At 42.2% G+C, this 24,962-nt stretch overlaps 1 protein-coding gene across 1 annotated transcript; it reads left to right on the forward strand.

Moving 5' to 3' along the window:
• Window positions 1-6,815: 6,815 nt before the first annotated feature.
• LOC126419076 (cuticle protein 8-like) lies at window positions 6,816-22,760 on the forward strand. The gene is made up of 3 exons (XM_050086163.1): window positions 6,816-6,925; window positions 13,152-13,370; window positions 22,427-22,760. Exons 1-3 carry the CDS (start codon window positions 6,911-6,913, stop codon window positions 22,667-22,669), a joined length of 477 nt encoding a protein of 158 aa, XP_049942120.1. The 5' UTR covers window positions 6,816-6,910; the 3' UTR covers window positions 22,670-22,760.
• Window positions 22,761-24,962: the final 2,202 nt, after the last annotated feature.

Consider the following 24,962-nt stretch of genomic DNA (forward strand, 5'->3'; position numbering starts at 1 on the left):
ATCTTACCCCTAGTGAGATAAGCCTCTACATCCTTACATTTGTCCTCTAGCCATCCCTGCTTAGCCATTTTGCACTCCCTGTCGATCTCATTTTTGAGACGTTTGTATTCCTTTTTGCCTGCTTCATTTACTGCATTTTTATATTTTCTCCTTTCATCAATTAAGTTCAATATTTCTTCTGTTATTGAAGGATTTCTAGTAGCCCTCGTCTTTTTACCTACTTTATCCACTGCTGCCTTCTCTGTTTCATCCCTCAAAGCTACCCATTCTTCTTCTACTGTATTTCTTTCCCCCATTCGTGTCAGTTGTTCTCTCGTGCTCTCCCTGAAACTCTGTACAACCTCTGGGTTAGTCAGTTTGTCCACGTCCCATCTCCTTTCTTCAGTTTTAATCTACAGTTCACTTAGTAGTAATCAAAAATCTGTGACAAAAAATGTACATACAACTGGAAAGACCAATGTTGTTACTTCTTCGAAGATTGTCGTTATCTTACAGAAAGAACAAGAAAAATCAACAGAACAAATGAGAAAGATGAGTGAAAACCATTAACTGTAATTTGCTGATAACTATTCATCACGTCAAACAGAAAATGGTAGGCATCGTCAACTATATCAGAGAGTGAAATAATTGTCGGCTATTCCAGTTAGAAATATAAGCGTTCGTAAGTATGACTGATAGTCACAGATAACTACTGAAAACAAACAGTTGTGTGTGGAATAAACTCATCCGCACGCGCTTAGAAGGAAAGATGTTTAGGTTTTACGACGTTGTCATTAAAAATGGCGCACAAGCCCTGACTGGAAAAAGAAGTCATCTGTCTCCTCTTCAAAGGACGTTCATCACTACAGGCGTTTGAGTTAATTTATTTCAGAGAAAGCGAATAAAACCGAAATCTGATCGCCAGAAGATAATTTCGACCACCGTCCCGCTTCACGTGAATCCAGGATCTTAACCCACTGTGCCACATCTACTTTATCACATCTACATATTCACTCCGCAACCCACCTAACGGTGTGTGGCAGAGAGTACTCCTGGTACCATTATCCGATCCCCCTTCCCTATTCCACCCTCAACTGAAGTGTAGGATGAATGATTGTCGGTAAAGCCCCGTGTGAACACTCTTTTTTCTTATTTCGCTAACATAGGTGGAAAACTGTAATAGGCTACCCGATTCGTTTTGGAGTATAGGATCTACAAATTCCAACAATGAATCTCTGCAACATGTACAATGATCTCGTGAAAACACGCGCCGCTATTCATTGGATCTTACGTCTCTGATTAAGGCACCTTCGTAAGAATCTCAGACTGTTAATAGAACAATTGTTTTGTAAGCGACTTCTTTCATGGATGAAATATTTTTCTTTAAGATTATGCTTTCGAATCACAGGCTATTGGCTTTTACTACTATATGCTTTATGTTATGTTTCCACTTTGGTGACACCACATGGTTACTCTTAGATATTGTACCGTAGTTATGGTTTTTTGTGCTTTGTCAACAACGGCGTATCGTGTAATAGTGCACCTTCTGATCTTCAACTACACTAAGGTGACAACTCATGGGACAGCGATATGCACATGTACAGATGACGGTAGTATCGCGTACACAAAGTATAAAAGTGCAGCTGTCATTTGTACTCACATGATTCATTTGAAAAGGCTTCCGACTTGATCATGGCAGCATGACAGGAATTAATAGACTTCCAATGCGGAATGGTAGTTGGACCTAGACGTATGGAACACTCCGTTTCGGAAATCATTAGGGAATTAGATATTCCAAGATCCACAGTATCAAGAGGACACCAAGAATACCCCATTTCAGGCATTACCTCTCATCACGAACAACGCAGTGGCCGACGGCGCTCAGTTAACGACCGGGAGCGGCCGCGTTTCCATAGAGCAGTCAGTGCTAACAAACAAGCAACACTGTGTGAAATAGCCACAGAAATCATGTGGAACGTAAGACGAACATATCCGTTAGGACAGTGTGGCGAAATATGGCGTTAATGGGCTATGCCAGAAGACGACCGGCCTCGAGTCCATTTGGTAAAAGCACGACATCGCCTGGAGATATTTTCTGTGCTCGTGACATCAGTTGGACCCTAGACGACTGGGAAACCATGGTCTGATCCGATGAGTCGCGATTTCAATTGGTAAGGGCTGATGCTGGGGCTGTAGTGTGGCACGGACAACACGAAGCCATGGTCCCAAGTTGTCGACAAGGCCCTGTGCAAGCTAGTAGCGGCACAATAGTGGTGTGGACTGTGTTTGAATGCAATGGACTGGGTGCTCTGATCTAACGTAACTGATAATGTTTATGTTCACCTACTTCAGACCATTTGCAACCATTCATGGTTCAAATGGCTCTAAGCACTATCTAGACTTAGAACTACTTAAACCTAACCAACCTAAGGACATCACACACATCCATGCCCGAGGCAGGATTCGAACCTGCTACCGTAGCAGCAGCGCGGTTCCGGACTGAAGGGCCTAGAGCCTCTCGGCCAAGCGGCCCAACCATTCATGGACTTCATGTTCCCAAACAACGCTGCGCCATGTCGTCAGGCCACAATTGTTCACGATTGGTTTGAATAAGATTCTAAACAGTTCCAGCGAACGATTTGGTCACCCAGATCGCTTGACATCAATCTCATCGAACATTTATGGGACGTAAACGACAGGTCAATTCGTGCACAAAATCCTGCGCTGGAAACACTTTCGCATTTATGCACAGCTAGTGAAGCAGCATGGCTCAATATTCATGCAGGTGACTTCCAACGACTTGTTGAGTCCATGTCGCGTCGAGTTGCTGCACTACGCCGGACAAAAGGATGTCCGACACGATAAGGTATCCATGACATATGTCACCTCAGTCTACAATGCATTGTTAAGTGAAAGTCTTTGTGTCCGTCCGCAACACTCTGCAATCGTACTGCTATTCACAGCACTCATCTGGCACTTCATCGTCCACTAATAGCCTACCGGGACCTCCTGATGTTATCCTCAGATCATTAATGACCTGTAAACAATATCAGCCTTACGCTACTCCCAGAACAATCGTTTTGTAGATTTAGTTCCGTTAAGAAGGACGTGGTGAGTTCTGCCCGCAGATAAATCCAGAATCCGGTCAATAATCTGGTTTGATACCCGGTAAGGTCGTATTTTGTTCACTAGACGACTGCGCTGATCCTTATGAGACGCCTCGAAGGAACGTAGTATAAATCTGGGCATCTTTTTCAATAGCGTTCTGGATCACATGCACGTGGTAGATACGCAATACATTTGCTTTTTTACGTAATATTGAGAGTCTGAAGAAAATCGCAATATCCAGAAGGAGTTGTGCGACATGAACGAAACTTGGTAGGCGTGGTTCTATATCTGAATATGATGTGTATTCAGTTTTACCCCAGTCGCATAACAATGGCATTAGTAGCGCCACTATGAGGATGCAAAACAAGTCTGCTCTAAATACACCTTGTAACGGTCGTGACCGTTAGCTACCTTTGAAATTGGCCGTGATGAGTTGATGTTAGTCACAAATACCTTTAAGGCGACAAAGATGCTATTGTTAACATAAAGATGCGATTGTTAACACCTCACTGAGGGCGAAGTCGTTTAAGGGGGTAGGACGTCAAACGGGCCGACTTGGAGCAGGAGAGGCACCACAGGACATTTTATTTTCCACTGTCTATACTTTTACAAATAAATTCATAAAACTTTGTCAGCATGACCAGGAAGGATTCAGGATTCACACTCGTAGCACCGGAAGTTCAAAAACATAACAAAATAATTTTTCTTACAGGTGAAATTTCATCACTTTTTCACTTACCGTTGGCTGCATTTGTTGCTATAGGTACATTTTTCTCCTTGAGTAAGAGAGACTATTCGATGAATTTTGCACAGCATACAACCAATACTTACAGGTGTGTGAAAGTCTAGAATTTTCCAAATCTATTAAAAACTATGGTAAAAATTGAGATAATTAACTACCAAATTAGATTTTTTTCTAAACATAAAGTTTAAAACGTAACAGCTCATTCATTTTTTTATAAATTAAATAGATTCCAGAGTTTCAGACACCTGTAAGTATTGTTTGTACGCTGTGAAAAATTCATCGAACTGTCTCTCTTACTTATGAAGAAAAATGTACCTATAGCAAAAAATGCAGCCAACAGTAAGTGAAAAAATAATGAAATTTCACCTGTAAAAAAAAAATTATTTTATTGTGTTTTTCACCTTCCGCTGCTACTAGTGTGAATCCTGAATCATTCTTGGTCATGCTGACAAAGTTTAATGAACTTACTTCTAAAAATATAGACAGTGGAAATTAAAATGTCCTGTGGTGCCTCTCCTGCTCCAAGTCGGCCCGTTTGACGTCCTACCCCCCTTAATAAGGCTACGAGGAGCTGGATGTTCCTCCTGCGATACCGCAGAAAGAAAGAAAAATTTCCACTGTTCATGATTACTGGCAGCCATGGTCGCGAGAATGTACGATCGCAAGAAGACCGGGCTCCGGATGGCTATGTGGCACTACCAGAGGAAAGAACTTCGCACAATATTGTTGTTGTAATCTTACATGCTCTACAGAGCGTCGACATGTTGCCTTGCCATGCCTGATCACCAGATCTGTCTCCAATCGAGCACATACGGGACATAATCGGACAACAACTCTAGCGTCATCCACAACCAGTATTAACCGTCCCTATATTGACCGACCGTGTTCGGAGTTGCCTCTGGCCCATCGTACTGCATCTGCAGCAGCAATTTGAGCAACATTTGGCACCGCAGCGATGAAACTAACTGATACTAATCGGTTATTTCAACGACAGCTCCGAGACAGACGCCCAACATTGTGCATTTCACTTACCCCAATGGCCGAGCGGTTCTAGGCGCTACAGTCTGGAACCGCGCGACTGCTACCGTTGCAGGTTCGAATCCTGCCTCGGGTATGGATGTGTGTGATGTCCTTAGGTTAGTTAGGTTTAAGTAGTTCTAAGTTCTAGGGGACTGATGACCTCAGACGTTAAGTCCCATAGTGCTCAGAGCCATTTGAACCATTTGAACTTACCCCAAACCACCACCATTTGTGACCTCAGTGGTGTGAAGCGAGAACGCACTGGAGGGCAGGTGGAGACCTGTTGTGTTTTCTGATGAAAGCTGGTTCTGTCTGGGTAACAGCGATGGCCGAATGTTGGTCAGGAAGAGCCCAGTTGAGACCTGCACCCAACTTGTCTGTTTTGGAATTTTGGACCTATACCCGGAGTTATGGTCCGGGATGCGATTTCGTATGACGGCAGAAGCAGTCTGTTGCTTATCTCACGCACCATGATCAAATTCGTGCGTCAGTTTGGTGATTCGACCTGTTGTCCTGCCATTCATGAGCAGCATTCCAGGGGGTGTTTTCCAACAGGATAACCCCGCCCTCATACTGATGTTGTAATCTAACATGGGAACGTCGACATATTGGCTTTCCCTGCTTGATCACCAGATCTGTCTGCAACCGAGAACATATAGGACATCATCGGACTATAACTCTAGCACCATCCACAACCAATATCAACCGTTCCTGTATTGACCGACCAAGTGCGACAGGTATGGAACTCTATACCACAAACTAACTTCCAGCACCTTGAAACACCCCCTTAGAAAATTTTTATAAATGACAGTGCTGGAAAACCTCTACGTTAGTTGATTTTCAAACATCTGAGCAAAACTTAACGTACTCAGACAAGTCTCTCTTTACTTGTTCTGATCATCACTAAACTGATACACAATATTGTTTTAGCGCAACGCAATCTGACTTTCAATAATTCCTACAAAAAAATGGCCCTGACTAACATTAATCTATACCTTTCATGAACCACTTACCTCATAAAAATCTTCGTTACTCGAACTACTGCAATACAGTGTGCGCCAATATTGCCACCTGAATAAAAGATTCTAACTACTGAAGGCACTAACTACTGATAGGCATAGTTAGCAAATGAAAGATTTTGATAGAGAACAAACAATGTATTTAAGTTCATAATGTTCAAAAGTCATATATATATATATATATATATATATATATATATATATATATATATATATATATATCAGTTCATGATATCCAATATTAGAAATTTATTCTTTCTGATGGACACACGTCCAGATCATCCGCTCTCAAAATTCTGCCATCTCTCTCCCCACATCCACCACTGCTGGCGGCTCACCTCCAACTGCGCAACGCTACGCGCTGTTCACATCCAACTGCCCAACACCACAATAGCGAAAATTCCAACAATGCCAACCAGCCACAGACTGAACACAGCACAGCCAGTGATTTTCATACAGAGCGCTACATGACGTCACCAACATGAAAACCTAAACAGCCTACTTACAACCTGTACAACGGGACCCATGCGCGTGTACACGCTTGTATTCAACATTCTGGCGATTATATCTATTATCAATGTACCAACGTTTCCATTTCCAATGGCTTATCTCGCTTTTATACTAGCCTGTGATCTTGCAATGTTAATCACTTAAATATGTTACCTTTAGAAATGTATTCCCGAAATTTCATTACTCTACTCTAATTATGTTTAGTGGTACAGTTCCTTCCTCCGTTAGTGTATAATGTTTTTGACTACGAAACGTGCGTACTATGCTCAAAGCTCATTTTAGCGTAATGATACCAGGATCGACTAAAGAGAGGGCCTGACGACGGAAGGAGAGCCAAGGCGACCGCTGAGGACACGCCACGCCCGGCCCGCTCAGTGAAAGCCCGGCTGTGCTTTTTTACTGCCGCCAGCCCGCTGTGCAACCCCCGCCTGTCGCGACCTTGCGACCAACGCCTATATAAAATGTGCCAGACCACTGGCAGGCATCAGCGGCTCTACGGCACAGCACCACCACTCACCAGCTATCGACCATGGCTCTCTTCAAGGTAGGTGCCTCCAGGCTGCAACGCTCGCCGAGTAAGCCTTTCGCGTCTACAAACCATTTGCGCTAGTCACGAGTTTTGTAACATTACGTACTACGAGTCTTTGAAATTACATTTATTTCGGCGTGTGTTACTGTCATTAATTTTTGTCAGACTGCCTATTCTTCCACACCAGCATTCCACAGGCTAGATAAAACTGGGAGGCACTATAACAAAAATACTAAGTATATTACATTTGTTATAGACGCGGCACGAGATGTCAGCGGTCAGAATGGCACGAGAAGAGGGAGAAGCCCTTTGCACATGCGAAACACGAATAGCGACAATCAATAGCTGTCTCATTGTTAGTTTTGGTGTTTCAGGGTGCAGCTCCTGATCCTAATCCCGCATGTTGCATAGGAGAACTTCTGTGAAGTTTAGAGGATAGGAGACGAGGTAATGGCGAGAATAAAGCTGTTACGACGGGTCGTGAGTCGTGCTTGGGTAGCTCAGTTGGTAGAGCATTTATCCGCTAAAGACAAAGGTCTCGAGTTGGAGTCGGTCCGGCACACTGGTATAATCAGCCAGGAAGTTTCAGCAATGGTAATGTTACCGATGACAGCACCCTAAAGCGAAGTTACTAAATACGGTTTACCGAAATTCCTTCACCAATGAAGACGCAGTAAATATTACAGGTTTCCTATAAAGAGCAGTTGCCAGGACGAGTGACATAGAAGCAGATACCCTGGGCGTAGCGAGAAAATCTGTAAAGTCAAGTCTTCTCTTCCAGACTGTATACCAATAAGGTCCTTTTCAGAGTATTTTGACGTAATAGCTCCATACTTAGCAGTCATATACCACCGCTCGCTCTACGAATCATCCTTTCCTAAAGGCTGGAATGTTGTACAGGTCATGTCAACAGACAAGAAAGGAAAGAAAAATGGTCCACTGAATTATAGATCCATAACACTCAGTTTTCAGTAGTAGGATGCTGGAACATATACTCTGTCTGAATATTACGGAATACCTCGAAGAAAAAGATTATTGGTTCATAGTCAACACCATTACATAAAATATCGCTCTTGTGAATTAGAACTGGCTCGATGAAATCTTTTCACGAAATTTCAACCACGAATTTTCTGCTTCGAAAGTGAAAATATTTTTTGAGTCCCATAAATGACCATCGCAGTAAGAGGAATTAGAACTCGCAAGGAAAATTGAGCCCTCTGCCAAGGACTTAAGTGTGAATTGTAAAATACTCATGTAGATGTAGAAGTAAAGTCACATCATGAATCGAATGAAACTGAAGCTTTACTGGTACACAGAGATATCTCTTTCGAAAGCCTAGTTTTATTATGTAGACCCAATGTAAGACTTTTAAAATGTAAATTTTTCCAACCTTATGGATGGACCTTTGGTTGTGTGCCACTATCGACACATATTTGCTCAAGTATTTATTATTTCGTTTCGCAGCTGAGTTGACCCAGTTCCAGAAACTACATTCGCAGAAAATAATCGAAATTGATTTCAAGACTCAAATTTGGCACTCGTTCTCTCTAAACTAATATTTTGGCTAAATACGATACGATAGACTTGATCGTGTTTTTGATTGGGACGTTATCCGAGAGAAGTGTGCTGAGTGCTTGTTACGAGCTTTACTCCATCACTTCTATATTGAATGATACAGACATGACTACACCTTAACAGCCACGAAGACAGGGCCCCCAGTTCATTAGAAAAACCGTTCCCATTACCCAGTTAATCCACGTCTCCTTGACCCCCAACCAAGTTGCGAGCTACGCCTAACCCTTCTTACACCTTCCACACATGAATCTTTTATATCGCTAATAACTCCTCATTTGTTAAGAGACATATTTCCCTATGGTGACAATAATTCCATCAGCCTCGAAGCATAACTTCCTATTGTTACTGACAGTCTAGGAAATATAATAATTGATACTTCTGAAACTACACCTGTTCTCTGCAAGCCACAGTACGCTATGTGGGGGAAAGTACATGCTGTATCAGAAACATTTCCCCCTCCCTCTCCGCTTCCTTTTCAATTGGCGGATGCTGCGTGGTATGGAAATTGCCGGATTCTGAATATGTCCGATTTTCTCTTAACTGGCCTTTGTGGTCATTGCGTCTGATGTGTATTTGGATAATTACTACATTTCATGACTCTATTGCGACATGGATATGTAATAGTGAAGCTCTACATGATACATTGTTCCTTTCGTGCAGTTACTTTTACTGAACATTTAAGTGAGTCTCAGGCTGGCGAAACGCGAAACACTTCTTTTACTCGTCTCTATCCCTTCCATTAATAGCACTTGGAAAGAGTCCGAGAGGGACGCGCAATATACATCTCGTCGAATGACGGTTTCAAAAGTTATTTACTTAAACTGCTCTGGGGAGATAACCATGCATTCTATAAGATTGTGACTGATTCCAGTGGTTGAACGCCGACATTATAGAAACGAGGCAGGCCCTTTCGTCTGATACTGAAGAAATAAAAAGGACGACCATGGAAATATCCTATGAGCATCATCTTAAATTTAAAATCTCATGCTACCTCCCCCCGCCCCCCCCCCCCCCCCTCTCATAAGACGATGACGTTATATGTCACAGCATTGCCTAATAACTGATGATTTTGGTTTATTTCCCATTTTTAGTAGACATCCATGATCTTCAGCTACGTATTTTGCATACACAAACGAAAAATTAAGAGACAATGATTCGAAGCTTTGGAAGTAACTTTTGCGTATTCCTCACAAATCATTCGTTGCAGTGAGTACTGTCAAAATTATATTTTCGGGAAATCCGATTACAAAGGTTGAAGTTCTGTTGCACAAATTGGGAGTTTCTCTCCATTATGGAGTCGAATTTTCGTATTTAATGAGACATGAATATATTCGAGTGATGGAAAGGGAAGTTGTGATGGAGGAATCACACAAAAGTTTTAATGATAACCGGTAGCAATATTCTAATATAAGTAGAAACTGGTGTTGGGAATTATGAAGTAAAGGCTCATATATGGAAGTCGTTATCCGTGACGCTGCACATCCTGCTCTTGGGCTAGAGGAGGTGTCGAACGAGAACCAGTGCTGCCAACACGTCTGAGCGAGGAGTCAAAACAGAAACCTCGGCGAATGGGCGCGGTTTGCCGCTACGCTGAATGCCGATATCAGCCCCGCAACTGCGATTTCGTTCCGCCGTTTCTTGTGTTTCTCACTCGTTTGCGGTCTGCCTTTGTTTACTCTGCTAACGATTGGGCGTGACGCATTGGTTTCCGAAACTGTTTTTAGCGTTTTAACCATACAAACCGCAGAACTCCTGTGTAGTGCAGTTGCAAGTACCGTCTGCCAAACAAGATAAATGGAAGGTGGTCTTCGATAGCGTACACATACACTGAAGGGGCAAGGAAACTGGTATAGGTATGCGCATTCAAATATAGACATACGTAAACAGGCAGAATACGGAACTGCGGTCGGCAACGAATATTTAAGACAACAAGTGTCTTGCGCAGGTGTTAGATCAGTTACTGCTGCAACAATGGCAGGTTATCAAGATTTAAGTGCGTTTCAACGTGGTGTTGTAGTCGGCACACAAGCGATGGGACACAGAATCTCCGAGGTAGCGATGAAGTGGAGATTTCCTCGTACAACCACTACACGAGTGTACCGAGAATATCAGGAATCCGGTTAAACATCAAATCTCCGACGTCGCTGCGGCCGGAAATAGATCCTGCAAGAACGGGGCCAATGACGAGTGAAGAGAATCGTTCAACGCGACAGAAGTGCAACCCTTCTTGAAAAAGCTGCAGATTTCAATTCAACGAAACATCATCGATATGGGCTTTCGGAGACGATGGCCCAGTCGTATGCCACTGATGACTGCACGGCACACAGCTTTACGCCTCACCGGGACCCATTAACACCCACATGACTGTTGATGACTGGAAATACGTTGCGTGATCGGACGAGTCACGTTTCAAATTGTTTCTCGAGACAACCTCATGAATCGATGGACCCCGCATGTCAGCAGGGGTCTGTTCAAGCTGGTGGAGGCTTTATAATTGTTTGGGGCGGGTGGAGTTCGAGTGATATGGGACTCCTGAATGTCTAGATACAACTGTGACAGGTGACAAGTATGTAAACATCCCGCCTGATCACCTGCATTCATTCATGTCCATTGTGCATTCCGACGGACGTGGGCAATTCCAGCAGGGCAATGCGACACCTCACACGTCCAGAATTGCTACAGAGTGGCTCCAGGAACACTCTTCTGAATTAAAAAACTTCCGCAGGCCACCAAACTAGCAAGACATTAACATTATTGAGCATATCTGAGATGCCTTGCAACATGCTGTTCAGAAGAGATCTCCACCCCCCTCGTACTCTTATAGGTTTATGGGCAGCCCCGCAGGATTCATGGTGTCAGTTCCCTCCAGCACTACTTCAACACACCATTAGTAGAGTCCATGTCACCTCACGTCGACTTGCGGCAGTTCTGCGTGAACCCTGAGGCCCTACACGTTATTATGCAGATATACCAGTTTTTTTTTTTTTTTGGCTCTTCAGTGTAGATATCATTCATTCAAGGTTTTTCGTCGATGATTTCAACATTTTCACCTTCTACTTCCCACATAGTGTGAGGTCTATTAAGTATGACTAACGCGTTTTCTTGTTTCCAAACAAACAGAGATCATACAGTACTGTCGGAATACGGAGGTTACCTTCCATGTTATCAGTGATTAGAGCCTCTTCCCGTTCCACTCAGGTGTGGAGTGGGCGAAGAATTGACTGTTAAAATGACTTTGTGCGCACAGTAATTATTCTAGTCTTCTTTTCGCAGAAGTAATAAGCAGATGAATGTGTATTTTTTTAGGTTCCTCACTTAAAGCTTGTTCTTGGAACGTTAAAGTCGGCTGCGCAAGATAGTTGTCTATGTTGAAGTGCCTGCAGATTCGGGTTCTCAGGCAGCTACGTGACGCTGTCACATTGTCAGGAAAGCCTGTGATTATTTGTCCAGCTCTCCTTTGCATCACCTATTTGTCAGAGGTCCCATAAAAGCCACAGTTTCGTTCTGAGGTTTCATGATTTTATCAGCACAGAACTACTTCAAATGAAGTTGCTCTACAGCTATTGACTACGTTAGTTTCTTATTAGTTTAATACTGTTAGTTTACGTCTGTTTAGTTTCATTCAAAATATAAGATATCCTGTGCCCAAAACCTTAGAAGCAATCAGCTAACAAACATGTAGGTGTTTCTCCTCAGCTATTCGTTCTTTCTCCTCAGCTATTCGTTCTTCTTTCCTGACCAATACTATCTCCTTCACATTCACACTGTGTGAGATCCCGCGTTATACAAACGCTAAATGAATCACGAGTATAAGCGGGCCGGCAGACTATCGTATACACCAACGACAAGCATTCAAGACCAGTCAGAACACTTCACAGCTACTAAATCACAAGAACGTCTGGACAGTATCACCAGACAGAGCATCCGGAAAATCAAAATATTTGTTGCTGTTACGTTCGCTTCCACGCTGACACTTCTCTATCTTCAGATTAAACACACGGTTTCAACTCGGCATACAGTGGACCCATTCTTTATTTTCCCTTAAAAATAATCAGTCGACGTTCTGCAGGTAAGTTAGTGGTAGCCAACGAGAAGCACTCCACGTGAAGAAGATACATTAGGGAGCCTTCAGTCAAAACATCAAAAAGAAATCTGAAGGATCATATGTTTCTAATTATTTGTGGTAGTCTCAATGTCTGCGGATACTTAGCTCTTTTAGAGGCTAAAACATTTCTACGTATCTTTATCCAAGACTGTTTGTGTTTCATATAATTACACACCAGAATTCTTAATACGTTTGCCGTTTACAGCCAGATCGCAGGCCGAAAAGCCGGCCGCGGTGGTCTAGCGGTTCTAGGCGCTCAGTCCGGAACCGCGCGACTGCTGCGGTCGCAGGTTCGAATCCTACCTCGGGCATGGATGTGTGTGATGTCCTTAGGTTAGTTAGGTTTAAGTAGTTCTAGGTTCTAGGGGACTGATGACCACAGCTGTTAAGTCCCATAGTGCTCAGAGCCATTCGAACCATTTGAACCAGGCCGAAAAATTTTAACTCCCATTGACGTTCCTAGCATTGTAATTAGTACTCAAGCTTCTTTTACACAGTTAGATCAAGTGTGAAACATTTCTACAGGTTGATAGTGATGTTGTTTCTTCTCTATTCACGCAGGTGTGCGTCCTCCTAGTGGTGGCGTTGACGGCTAGTGCGACTGCCGGACTTGTCGGCTACGGTGGTTATGGTGGATATGGAGGCTATGGTGACCATGGGGGCTATGCGGGCTATGGAGGCTATGGCGGCTACGGTGGCTACGCCGGTTTGGGACACGGAGTCGCCGTCGCAGCGCCTGCAGTCGCCGTCGCCGCTCCAGTCAAAGTCGTCGATTACTACGTAAGTCAACCTCACGTGTATGACCAACAGAAGCTGCTCATGAAGGTGATATTTTTCCTCTCAGACTATAGTACTTATTAAGATCTCTTCTTAGCCTAATAGGAGGACTGAAAGGAAGTCTTATTAACTATCGCAGAGTAGAAAAATGTCACTTGATTCAACAAATTTACGACCGTAGTGTCGATAATGAAGAAGAGAATTTGCCCTGACCCCGTTCACTTGGTTCAACAAATTTACGACCGTAGTGTCGATAATGAAGAAGAGAATTTGTCCTGACACCGTGTGCCTTCCTTAGGCCTTTAGGTAACTAACACTGATTAAACACTAATACAACCTAAATATAAGAACATCCTACTTGTCATAAATTAGTTGCATATTACACGCAGGAGTCGTACTTCAGACACACGAGTCGGGGTGGTGCTTTAGTTAGGGCTTTCACGATGAGTGGTCTTCAAACAACAGTCAAGTTACCAAGATTTCGGTACACTAGATTTCCACTAGCGCAACAGCGATTACACAGTGTGTTTTGATTTACTTCGTGATAGCTAAGCACATCATAAAGGCCAAAAATATGCAGTAAAGTATGTCGCTAGATATTATTTAGCTGCTACTTTGAGCGCTGATAATGTCGCTTGTCTAACGGTTACTATCACACTGTTAAATACGTTTGGATTTGAAGCGTTTTTGAAAATATATCTCGAAAATTTGGTAATTATTACATGAGTTTTTCGTTCAATTCTGGTTTTGGAAAAAATAAGTCATTCACGTCTTATTCCACAAGGTACAGATTACTCCAGTAGCTCTCTGCATGTGTGATTTTGGTATAGCCGCACGCAAATTTATCACTGGGTAACGTAATACTTCCCGCTTTTATATTGGAAACTGTTGTAGAATCTTAAAGAATGTTATAATTTGCTTGTATTAATTATTGCGACAAAATAAGTACGAAAATCTTTGGCATCATCACAAATATTTCTACATTAGAAACGGAACTCGCTTATGATGGCATTGCCCTTGTAATTTCGCAATTTGGTAGTAAATATTCAGACTGACAGTTTGCAAAAACATTGTGATATAAATACGATATACTTTGTTAAGAAAAAATGAAAGTAGCCTTTATTTCGTGAGGTACAGTGCAGTTTAGCGTTAATTCCAGGGCTAAATTGATGAATGTGCGCCAATACTCCGAAAATCAGTGAGGCTTCCATTTCCGCTTACTTACTGGTTCGAACAAAAAAGTGCAAGGAAGGCGACAACGAAAAGAAGTACACATAACGACTAGCAAAATTACCGCTAATATACGAGAAGATAAAGTGAACAATTCAGTTCAAAACAAAAAAACGTATAGTTATTCCCAAAATAAAAGCTGTATATACTTTGTTGTCCAACGTTAAATAAATCTCTCCTCCCCTTGTAAGTCTTCCTTTGTTTCTCGTTTCGTTCCAGCTGTGCCTCACTCAGACATGTAAATTTGTGTGCTTCACGAAATGCAAAGTACTACAGTTGGAAGCAGACGACTCATACAAATACCTGCCTGTAACAATTTGTGTGGATGTGAAATGGAGTGATCACATGACCTCAGTCGTAAGCTAATCGGGTGGCAGAACTGCTTTCTCTGTCAGTATGCTGGGAAAATGCAAACTAATAAAGGATATTTCTTAAACCGATGATCACAGTCTTTTTTCTTTTTTTTTACCACGGGAGAGCGCTATGAATATCGTGAAAACCAGAGCTGATAGGAGCAAACTATCTCGTTAAAAAACGTTTGATAGGTACTGGCGGAATAGAGCTGATAGGACGGGTGATGAGCAGGGCCTGGGAAGCTCAGTTCGTAGAGCAGTTGACAGCAAGAAACAAAGGTCGTAAGTTCGAGTCTCGGTCTGGCACGAAGTTTTATATCAGCGCACACTTCGCTACAAGGTGAAATTTTCATTCTGGAAATTTCCTGTCAGGACCCACTAATAAATTTTCAAAAACCAGTATTCTGTGAAAAATCTGAAATGTATCTATTTAGCAGGGATAGCGAAGACAATAACTGCAGCATGCTCAAAGGCATTTAAGCAGTTATTCTACCCTGCACAAAACCCCAACATGTGGTATAAAGGCAAGAATCCTCCGTTATGCACTTTACAGTGGTTTGCGGGTGTAGATGTATATGTTATCATTTTCCGTCGTCCAGATCCGCCACAGAAAGGAACTGACACATCTCTATTTTTTAGAGACCCGTGAAGACTTCATAGATATAAATATCACTAAACCTCTTATGTATAGGTGGTGTCAAGTACCTAATAAGCAAGAAATCCTATATGTATGGATTGTATACCAGTAGATGAAATAATGTAAAAACCAGTATTCTACGGAAAATCTGAAAATGATTTAGCAGGGATCGAGAAGACAATAACTGCAGCATGCTCAAAGGCATTTAAGTAGTTATTCTACCCGGCACCGTGGCACATAGTTGTCGCCACTTTTCGAGTAACAAGCACATCCTTACTCAACGACATCGGAAGGTCAACCAGCCGTGTACTTCACTTTCGACGGACGCTAGAATGCACCTTCTCTGACTCTCTAGCTTAGTCACAACAGATGAACGACGGTCCGTTTCTTACTCGTAAACCTGTTGCGCATTTCGATAAAAAGAACTAATTCTCCGCCAGTAAACTGTAACACAAGAATAATTGTCTACTTATGCACCACAGAAGATAGCTATGGTGAGCAAGCAAGCGTAAAATACCTCGTAAACTGGAGCGTGAGCAAGGTACACTGTGAGCGAGGCGTCTTGAGAAAGCGCTGGACCACTGAAGACAGTTGTACGGTGAGAGGAAGTTCTTCATGTCCAGTGCACAGTGGTTTGCGTAACAGCTTACTTTTTGTCCCTAACAAAGGACACCAATCAGCACTACAGAAAATGTCGACATCAGCTGTTCAGTGCTAGGCTGTTTCGGTTTATGCGTCGGCACTTTCATAAGTAAAAGAAACGGATCTCACGAGACTCTTACTGAAGCTTCGACACAGTCTGCTAATCACCATTTTCATAGTTAGTGAAAGGCTTCCGCTCAGAGTCACGTTTCCTTTGACATGGAAGGACCGAATGTTACCAGTGTTTAGTAAAGACTGTGAAACAACAGTCTGTCTGTCAGACTTTATTTACCTGATAGTGAAAATGAGTCAAAATTTAAGAGTTAATAATGATGTAACAGATTGCCCATATTATTTGCATACATCTGATGACGGATCCAATACATATGATGAAGCTGGTTGCGCATATTATTGCTCTGCGTTCCAGACACCGAAATATTTTTCATGAACACAATTATGGATTAAATTATGATGGAGCCTCAGAAGAGAACAAAACGTTAATTCTAGTTGAAGTGCTTTGGAGCAATTTGTGCATGAGGAGTGGAAGTCTAATGACAGCTCCATTTATGACGTAATGGAATTGATAATGAAACTTAAGAAACAAAATAAAACAGTTCATCTAATGTAGTTAAAGAGGGCTCTCAGATGTTTGACACGATGAACAAGCAGACGGCCTAGCGAAGGAAGCATCCAAAAAAGGAATTCACTATTTATACAGCTTTCACTTTATGGCTTCGTAAACGTAAAAGAAAATAGGCATACCAGCAACGAGAACTGCAGTGGCAAATATCGAAAGACAGGAAAAGCGAATATCGTTCGTTTCAGTCCAGCACATTATTCCAGCAACGAAGACGTATAGCCAGTAGAATTTTCTGAGGAGACATGTGACATCAGCTATCCGAATCTCTATAGGTTCGTAGTGGTAGACTCTCCCACAAGCCATGAACATCCAGAAAGACAGGGATCTCAACCACGTCACTTTAAGATGTTCTAAATATTCTCCACATCAAGATCTACTGTGAGAAGACCTTGCAATATACTAAAAAACTAATGTGTCACTCCGATCTCAAAATCAATAGCTTAATACCACGGTACGTGCAACAAGCGGATGTAAATCTCTAGCGTATTATATAGTGACACCTATATTTATATAGCTTTGCCATACTTTAAAGAAGTGATAAGTGAACAACACTTCTTTCAAGTATGGCAAAGTTTGCCTAACGTCAAAATGTTGAGGTGTACCGACAAACCTATGGCTTATGACTAAGTAAGTCCAAAGGTCGGAGGAAGTCAACAACATCTCAGTACGATGATGCTTAGGAAAGCGCTGTTGTATTTAAATCAATCTTCGGGTTGATTGCAGCTTTGACATCCTTTTCCAAGCCAATAAAACTGAAGTCAAACAATGACTATTTTATTTTCAGTGCCTGAAAGGATATTAACGGCGGTTATAGAGTCACTGAAGCGTTTTGATGGAAGATAATAGTACAGCGAACAGCCACGAGTATCGTGGGTGGGGCACTTTTTCTTCTGCGTGGCTGTCGCACAGCTATACTCTGTTCATCGTTAAGTTTAATGCGGAAGTAAACATTGTGCTTTATGCTTCTGAGTTTGATGTTATCTTAGTGGTGTCACCTTGTCACGCGACTTAAATCATGCTCTGTCGAGTAACATTATTACAGTACGTCTAAGATGCAACCTCTGGGCTCGCACTTCTCCTTACTGGCGCAGTTAACATGGGGAAGCGCTGGTATGGAGGTACTGAGAATCGCGAAAGGCAAATAATAGCAATAACGTACGTTCAGCAGCCGAATAAAATTACTTCAGAATTCCTCTAGGTGTGGTCGATAAAAATCTTGAACCGCAGGCAGACAAGCCAACTTCAAATTCCAATGAGTACAATTTTTAATATGCTTCACAAGAGATAAGGTTGAAAGAGGAAGTTAGGAGAGAGAATGAGCAGAAGGAAAACTCGTCGCAAACCTAGTTGTTTTATCTGCGTGAAGGTACCTAGTATGTAACAGGACATTTTCGAGATTTCACAGTGTAACTAAATACTTCTGGTCAGTCGTCTGATAATGTGTAAAATCATTTCGTATCAGAATTGGAGGCCTCCAGCTAACAACTGGAGCCGTCATCAGGTACTTTGATGAGGATCCCGTCAATAGCAGCATACGTGAAGCCATCAATTCCAATTCACGCATCTTCGACCGCACAGCACTGTTCACAGAATCGTTACATTTTCTAAGACACATAACTGTCATCTTCTCGTCTCGATACCTGCTTCATGACAGTGACAAACGAGCAATAATAATCACTTTAGGAATCAGTCCTCAGTGTTTATTGTCTAAGATCAAATCTGTATTTACTGTATCAGTTATTTGAGGCATTCGTTAGCTGTTAAGGAATACTTACGCAGAACATCCACACACACAGTTAGTCATTTCTCACGAAGCGTATCATTCCCTATTCTACGCATATCGGTGGACCTGATATGAATTAGGGCACATAATAGTCATTTCGATGTGATGGTGCTGGCAAACAGTGTGAGGACGTGAATATCTATACCAAGTCAATGGTAGCCATGCTGTGTTTGTGACTCCATATTCAAGGTAGTAGTGACATGAGCCAATGGGAGAGGAGACAAGATGATGGTACTCTATCAGATTTTTACAGGGAAGCTTTGTAAAAGACTATTTGTAAGCTTAGGATTGATTAGAGCTTTGCCATTCTTTCTCAAAATATTTAACAAGTTATCCTGTTACAAATAACAAAAATCTGACGACATTTTATCTATATGCTACAAAACTTTCACAGATGCCTGTTGTCCACTTACGGCGGCGAGAGCCGATCCATAATTGTATCAAGCAGTCCAATTAAAAAGTCCTTAGCTGGTATCCTATACCAGTGCCACATTTGTTTTCCTTACACATACTGTGACATTCCAGTATAGAACTTACGTCATAACTCTAGTTGGACAGAATCAGTGACAGTATGTGGCTTATGAAGGATACCTTCCGTGTCTTCCGAAACGAATAATGACTAAAGGAGCAAGTGTCCGATTTTATGACGAATTCAAAACCACTTTCACGCTGCATTACGTAACTGTTTTTGCAGCTCTCACTTTGTAAGCGCTAGGCTTTTACAGCAGGCATAAAACAGAAGCACTTATGGACACCTGTCGAGGAAACGAGGTACGAGGGAAAAGACTTCTGCAAACAAGCAATAAAGGCCGAACGGCCTTTCCTGTGCCCGTAAAAGTGCTTTAAAGTAATGATACTTCTCGTACTTTTTCCAAAAGACTGGAAGAAGAGAAAAAGAAGTTTTGCAAACATCATGAATTACAATATTATTTTCTGTATCTCCGATTAATATTCAAACGTTTGCGCTTTTTCATCTCTGCTACGAGATCACGTAACAGGTATAATCTGATAGCAGTTTACTCTGTCCTCTGTAGAAGGAAAACTATTATTACACTCAAGCAAAGGAAAAAATGTAGCCTGGTGGTCTCACAGTTAAAAATCGGAATCTAATGGTTAGGTGTCGGTCCTCGCTTGCTACTAGCGTTTAACCCTGGATCTCGATGTGATTTTCATCACTTGTAATGCTTTGACAGTTGGTATACTGAATTGTGATTATGCTTTCACGTTACACTGTAGCTTCTTTTCTAAATGGTTTTGAGGATCATCTATTATGTCGGACGACTGCTAGGAAATATTATAATCCCTAGTGCAGGGACTTCCTTTTTACTCAGTTGGTGCTCCATCACTGCTGTCTATAGACTGTTCTCGGCATTGTGCATTATGGTTAAGCCGATGAGTAGGCCTACTTGCTGATGAATCTTTTCATCACTATCCTAGACCATAGCCTTAACTTTGGCCAGTCAGCTCCCTATAAGTTGAACGATCTTAAAGTTTCTATCCACTGTAGTAAAGGTATTCGAATTAGGACGACGTCTGCTGCGAATAAGTTTCCTTAGTTTTCCTGCTGCAGCATATATTAAATGCCTGTCGTTAACTCCCTGTACCAAGTTATCCTACATCTTCGACGACCAGTCACCAACTGTAAACAGTGGTAATTTCCGCTTTGGACACAAATGATTGTGTGTTTGTTTTTTCTTTCCGTGGCAGACACTTTAGGCGTTAAAATTCAAATGCAAACATTTCCACTTTGCAATGTTTCAGGGGACACGGAAAACGAGTTATATGAAAACACTACACTTTTTATTATCCTTACATTTTTAACATACCCGCTTTCGCCACTTTATCTGTGTCCAGCTGCGTAATTTCGTATTCAGTAGACAATAAACACACACCCTTTGCAAAATCAAGATAATTATATTTCGTAAATCTCTGGATTTGCTATTCAAACTGATTAAGCCTTTATAGTATTTGGAGACTTAATAAGACTAAGCATGTCAGAGGTGTTTTAATGAATATTCTATTGGTTCTGTTCTTATAGTACCCGCTAAAAACATTTAAAAAAAGCGATATTTCAGTTTAATTTCAAGATTGATTTCAGCGTTATAGGCGTGCCTTAATACTCTAATATTCAGATCAGAAGAAAAATAAAAGCTGGATATCACTCTTAGAGCAGCAATAATGGCTTTCAGAGCATTGCAATGACTCGATAAACAATTTATCTTGCGTACGTTTTGCTTCATTATTGTTAGGCAGTTTCTGACTATATTCCCACGACGCACAGTACCTTTCGCAGAGCATAATCTAACTATACACGACTTTTCCCGGCACCAAAAATACTAAAATAATGATCTTTGCAAACAATGGCAATTATTTCGGTTTGCTCGCGTGATACTTTACATTTTACTGGGACTGTACCGTGATTTTGGGTTTACTTCATACTTATCCCTTGTTAAAGGCACAACACTGACGTAAAACAAAATAAAATTACTCTCTTCGATTTTAATCTTATTGTTTAATAACTACTGGTGAAAAACTTTATATTTTTTCATCGTTAATAAATAGCACATGAAATAAGTATACCTCTTATCTGTGTTCTTAATTTGGGGATCTAAAGAAAGAAAATGGCAGTGTCTTTAAACTGTTGTAGTCTTCAGTCCTGAGACTGGTTTGATGTAGCTCTCCATGCTACTCTATCCTGTGCAAGCTTCTTCATCTCCCAGTACTTACTGCAACCTACATCCTTCTGAATCTGCTTAGTGTATTCATCTCTTGGTCTCCCTCTACGATTTTTGCCGTCCACGCTGCCCTCCAATGCTAAATTTGTGATCCCTTGATGCCTCAGAACATGTCCTACCAACCGGTCCCTTCTTCTTGTCAAGTTGTGCCAGAAACTCCTCCTCAATTCTATTCAATACCTCCTCATTAGTTATGTGACCTACCCATCTAATCTTCAGCATTCTTCTGTAGCACCACATTTCGAAAGCTTCTATTCTCTTTTTGTCCAAACTATTTATCGTCCATGTTTCACTTCCATACATGGCTACACTCCATACAAATACTTTCAGAAACGACTTCCTGACACTTAAATCCATAAATATCTTTAAATAATAAATGCAAAATATTATTTGTGTGAAAATACAAATCCAGATGACGCAATAATGTAACAGTACTGATATCAACTAACTTTCTTAATTTTAATAAAGCTCTTTTCGTAGTAGCGTCATCTTTTAGTTCCTTCCTGAAATGGTACGAACTGTAACATTCACAGAACTGTTTCTACACGAAAAAGAAATACAAAAGTAAAGCAGCAGATTGTAGAGACTCAAACTGAGTATATTAACAGTAGCTGACGGGAGGTGTTGCTTGGAATACTTGGCCAAAACTTATTGCGTAACGGAAATATTTCTGAAACAGTCTAAGGAATCGATCGAAATTAGCGTTTCGCCTGTGATTGTCATACAGCAAAATTACGAGTGACTGTTAGTGTATGAACGTTACTCGGAGCTCTGCGGATATATCTTAATAGAGAGACCACAGAAAAGCACGAAACCCGTTTTCACTTGAAAGTGGAAAGCTTTGAATTCGAACACCTCACTTTGAGCACGTCACAAATTATAAATATGCATCTCATACGTTTAGACCTCTAACTTTCCGAGGAATTCATTTACGACCAGCGGTTCCTCTCTTAATCCCATAGGTTTCATTTTAGGCAACAAGCTGCAAAACGTAGACAGAGTGGATATGGTACTGACACTTGCCTTCGTTACCCCACAGGCGTACCCGAAGTACGCGTTCAACTATGGCGTCCACGACGCGCACACCGGCGACATCAAGCAGCAGTCCGAGCACCGTGACGGCGACGTGGTGAAGGGCAGCTACTCGCTGGTCGAGCCCGACGGCTCCACCCGCATCGTCGAGTACGCCGCGGACGACCACAACGGCTTCAACGCGGTCGTCAAGAAGATCGGTCCATCCCTGCACCCGGCGCCCGTCGCTCACCACGGATACCACCACTGAGGACTGACTCTCGCCACCCGCCACTCAGCATCGCTCACTGCGCCACTGACTGTACATTAATGTATCGGCAATAAAGCCTATTCACCTTCGAGCTACTGAATTTCATCCACACACCACACCTTGGAAATCAATCATCCTGTTGGTTTCCCATTCCCATCCACTTTAATATGTAGTCTGGATGTGATGTTGCTGTGGATTATATACTGGTCGGACAGAAAATCATGACCGCCTACCTAACAGCCGGTATATCCACCTTGGCACGGATAAGAGCGTAACGTGTCTTAGCATGGAGGCCTTGGTACGTCGCTGGAAGGAGTTGGTGCCAGATCTGCACACACAGGTCACTTAAGTCCCTCTGTGGAAGGGGGGCGGGGGAGAGGAGGCGATGATCTCTCACACCAAGCATATGCCAGATTGGGGTTCAGATATATCAAGATGGGAGCCAACACATCAATTGGAACTCGCTGCTGTGTTCCTCGAACCACTCTGTCATATTCCCGTCCTCATGACATGGCGCATTATCCTGCTGAAAAACGCCACTGCCGTCGGGAAACATGACGTCATTAAGGGTTCTACGTGGCCTGCAAACAGTGTGCGATAGTCCTTGGCGGTTATGGTGCCTTGCATGAATTCCACTGGAACTATGGATGCCCAGGTGAATGTTCCCCAGAGAATAATGGAGCCGCTGCCAGCTTGTCTGCTTCCTGCAGTACAGGTGTCAAGGGACTGCTAGTGCTCTGCCGATGGTCACTTGTCCATTTGAGTCGCTATTGCCGATATCGAGGTGTTAACATTGGCACGTGCACGGGACGTCGGCTGTAGAGGTTCATCGTTAGGAGTGTTGGGCGTACTGTATCTTCAGACACAATTTTACTCTCAGCAGAACAAAAAACCAGTCGAAGCAAATGCTTACTTTTTATTGATTCGATGACTAGTTTCGAGCAGACATTCATTTTCGAATATTCCTAACACAGTTGAAAAGCGCACTTCCGAAGATGTCAAAAATTTGCAGTTAACATTTACAGTACATACAGTATGCACTGTAAATGTTCATTGCACATTTTCCACATCTACGGCAACGCCATTATCGGCCATGTTATGATGATCTGAAAATGGGTCTCGGCCTGAAACAAGTCATCGAATGAATAAAAAGTAAATATTTTCAACTTGGGCTAGATTTTTGTTCTGCTGATTAACAGAAGTTGCTGATCGAAGCTACTCCAGCATGCTGTAAGTTCGTATACAATTGTATTCTGCCTATCATTGAAGTCTGATATTAGTTCCACCACACTTCACCACCTGTCATGTTTGACCAGTATTCCCTGTCTACGACGTCCGACATATGTAACGAGGTGTGGCCACCCAACTACAACGTTTGGACGTGATTTCACTTCGACTTTGCCACTTGTTAAAGACTCTCACCACAGCACTCCTCGAACACCCAAGTGGTGCAGCTTCAGAAACGCTCGTGCAGAGCCCCCAAGCCATCACAAGCTGCTCATCGGTCAAATTCATATAGATCGTGCGCCTTCCCCATTCTATATACGGACAACACGCTCAGTAATACTACATTCATTCCTCGCCAGGTGACGCTGCTATCGCCTGGAGGGGTTTATATCGATAATAGGTCGGTGGTCATAATGTTCTGGCTGACCAGTGTATGATTCGTTAATCACGTATTACAGTTTAAGAACTACGTGCCACACCCTGGTACAGAGATATGTTGCCTGTCAACTGCATGTAGTTTACACCCATTTGTGCCAGCTATATATGACTCTCTCACAGGCGCCTCGAGTTCTATAATCGTATTCATTTTCAGAGTGCTGAATCTGTGATTTGTAAGGCACACTCGGGTTCCGCAGATAGTGGTACATTTCTCAGGAGGAGTGAAAAACCAACTTCAAGAGAGGCACATAGTTGTGTGTGCTGACACTTTTGTTGAGTTGCAACTCTTCACAAGAGTCTTTTGTTCTGTACAGACTGTTTTCGGCTTTCCGTTTTTCACTTTATTTTATTTACCCTTCTCCACAAAGATATATTCTGGAACGTCTGAAATATTGCGGAGCCATACTGATCCTTGACCAGACAACAGGTGACAATTCATGGAGAAAAAGAGGGAAAGACACCCCACTGGTGTCACAGACGCACTCTGTGAAACATGCAGGGTGACCTGGGCGGTCAAACGGAATCATTTATGTCCTTGGTGCGATCTCAAATCTATGGTACCTTTGGCAGCAATACGCCATTCATCAGAGCTTCTTGTCAGTCTCTTTCAGAATAAAAGCTTCTTTCC

This window comes from Schistocerca serialis, chromosome 9, assembly GCF_023864345.2.
Source record: "Schistocerca serialis cubense isolate TAMUIC-IGC-003099 chromosome 9, iqSchSeri2.2, whole genome shotgun sequence".
In the NCBI taxonomy this organism is placed as follows: Eukaryota; Metazoa; Arthropoda; class Insecta; order Orthoptera; family Acrididae; genus Schistocerca; species Schistocerca serialis.

Excerpts from the sequence above, each read along its gene's own strand:
- LOC126419076 (XM_050086163.1), top strand. Across the intron at positions 13,371-22,426 it reads TCAAAGTCGTCGATTACTAC|GCGTACCCGAAGTACGCGTT; the intron begins GTAAGTCAACCT and ends GTTACCCCACAG.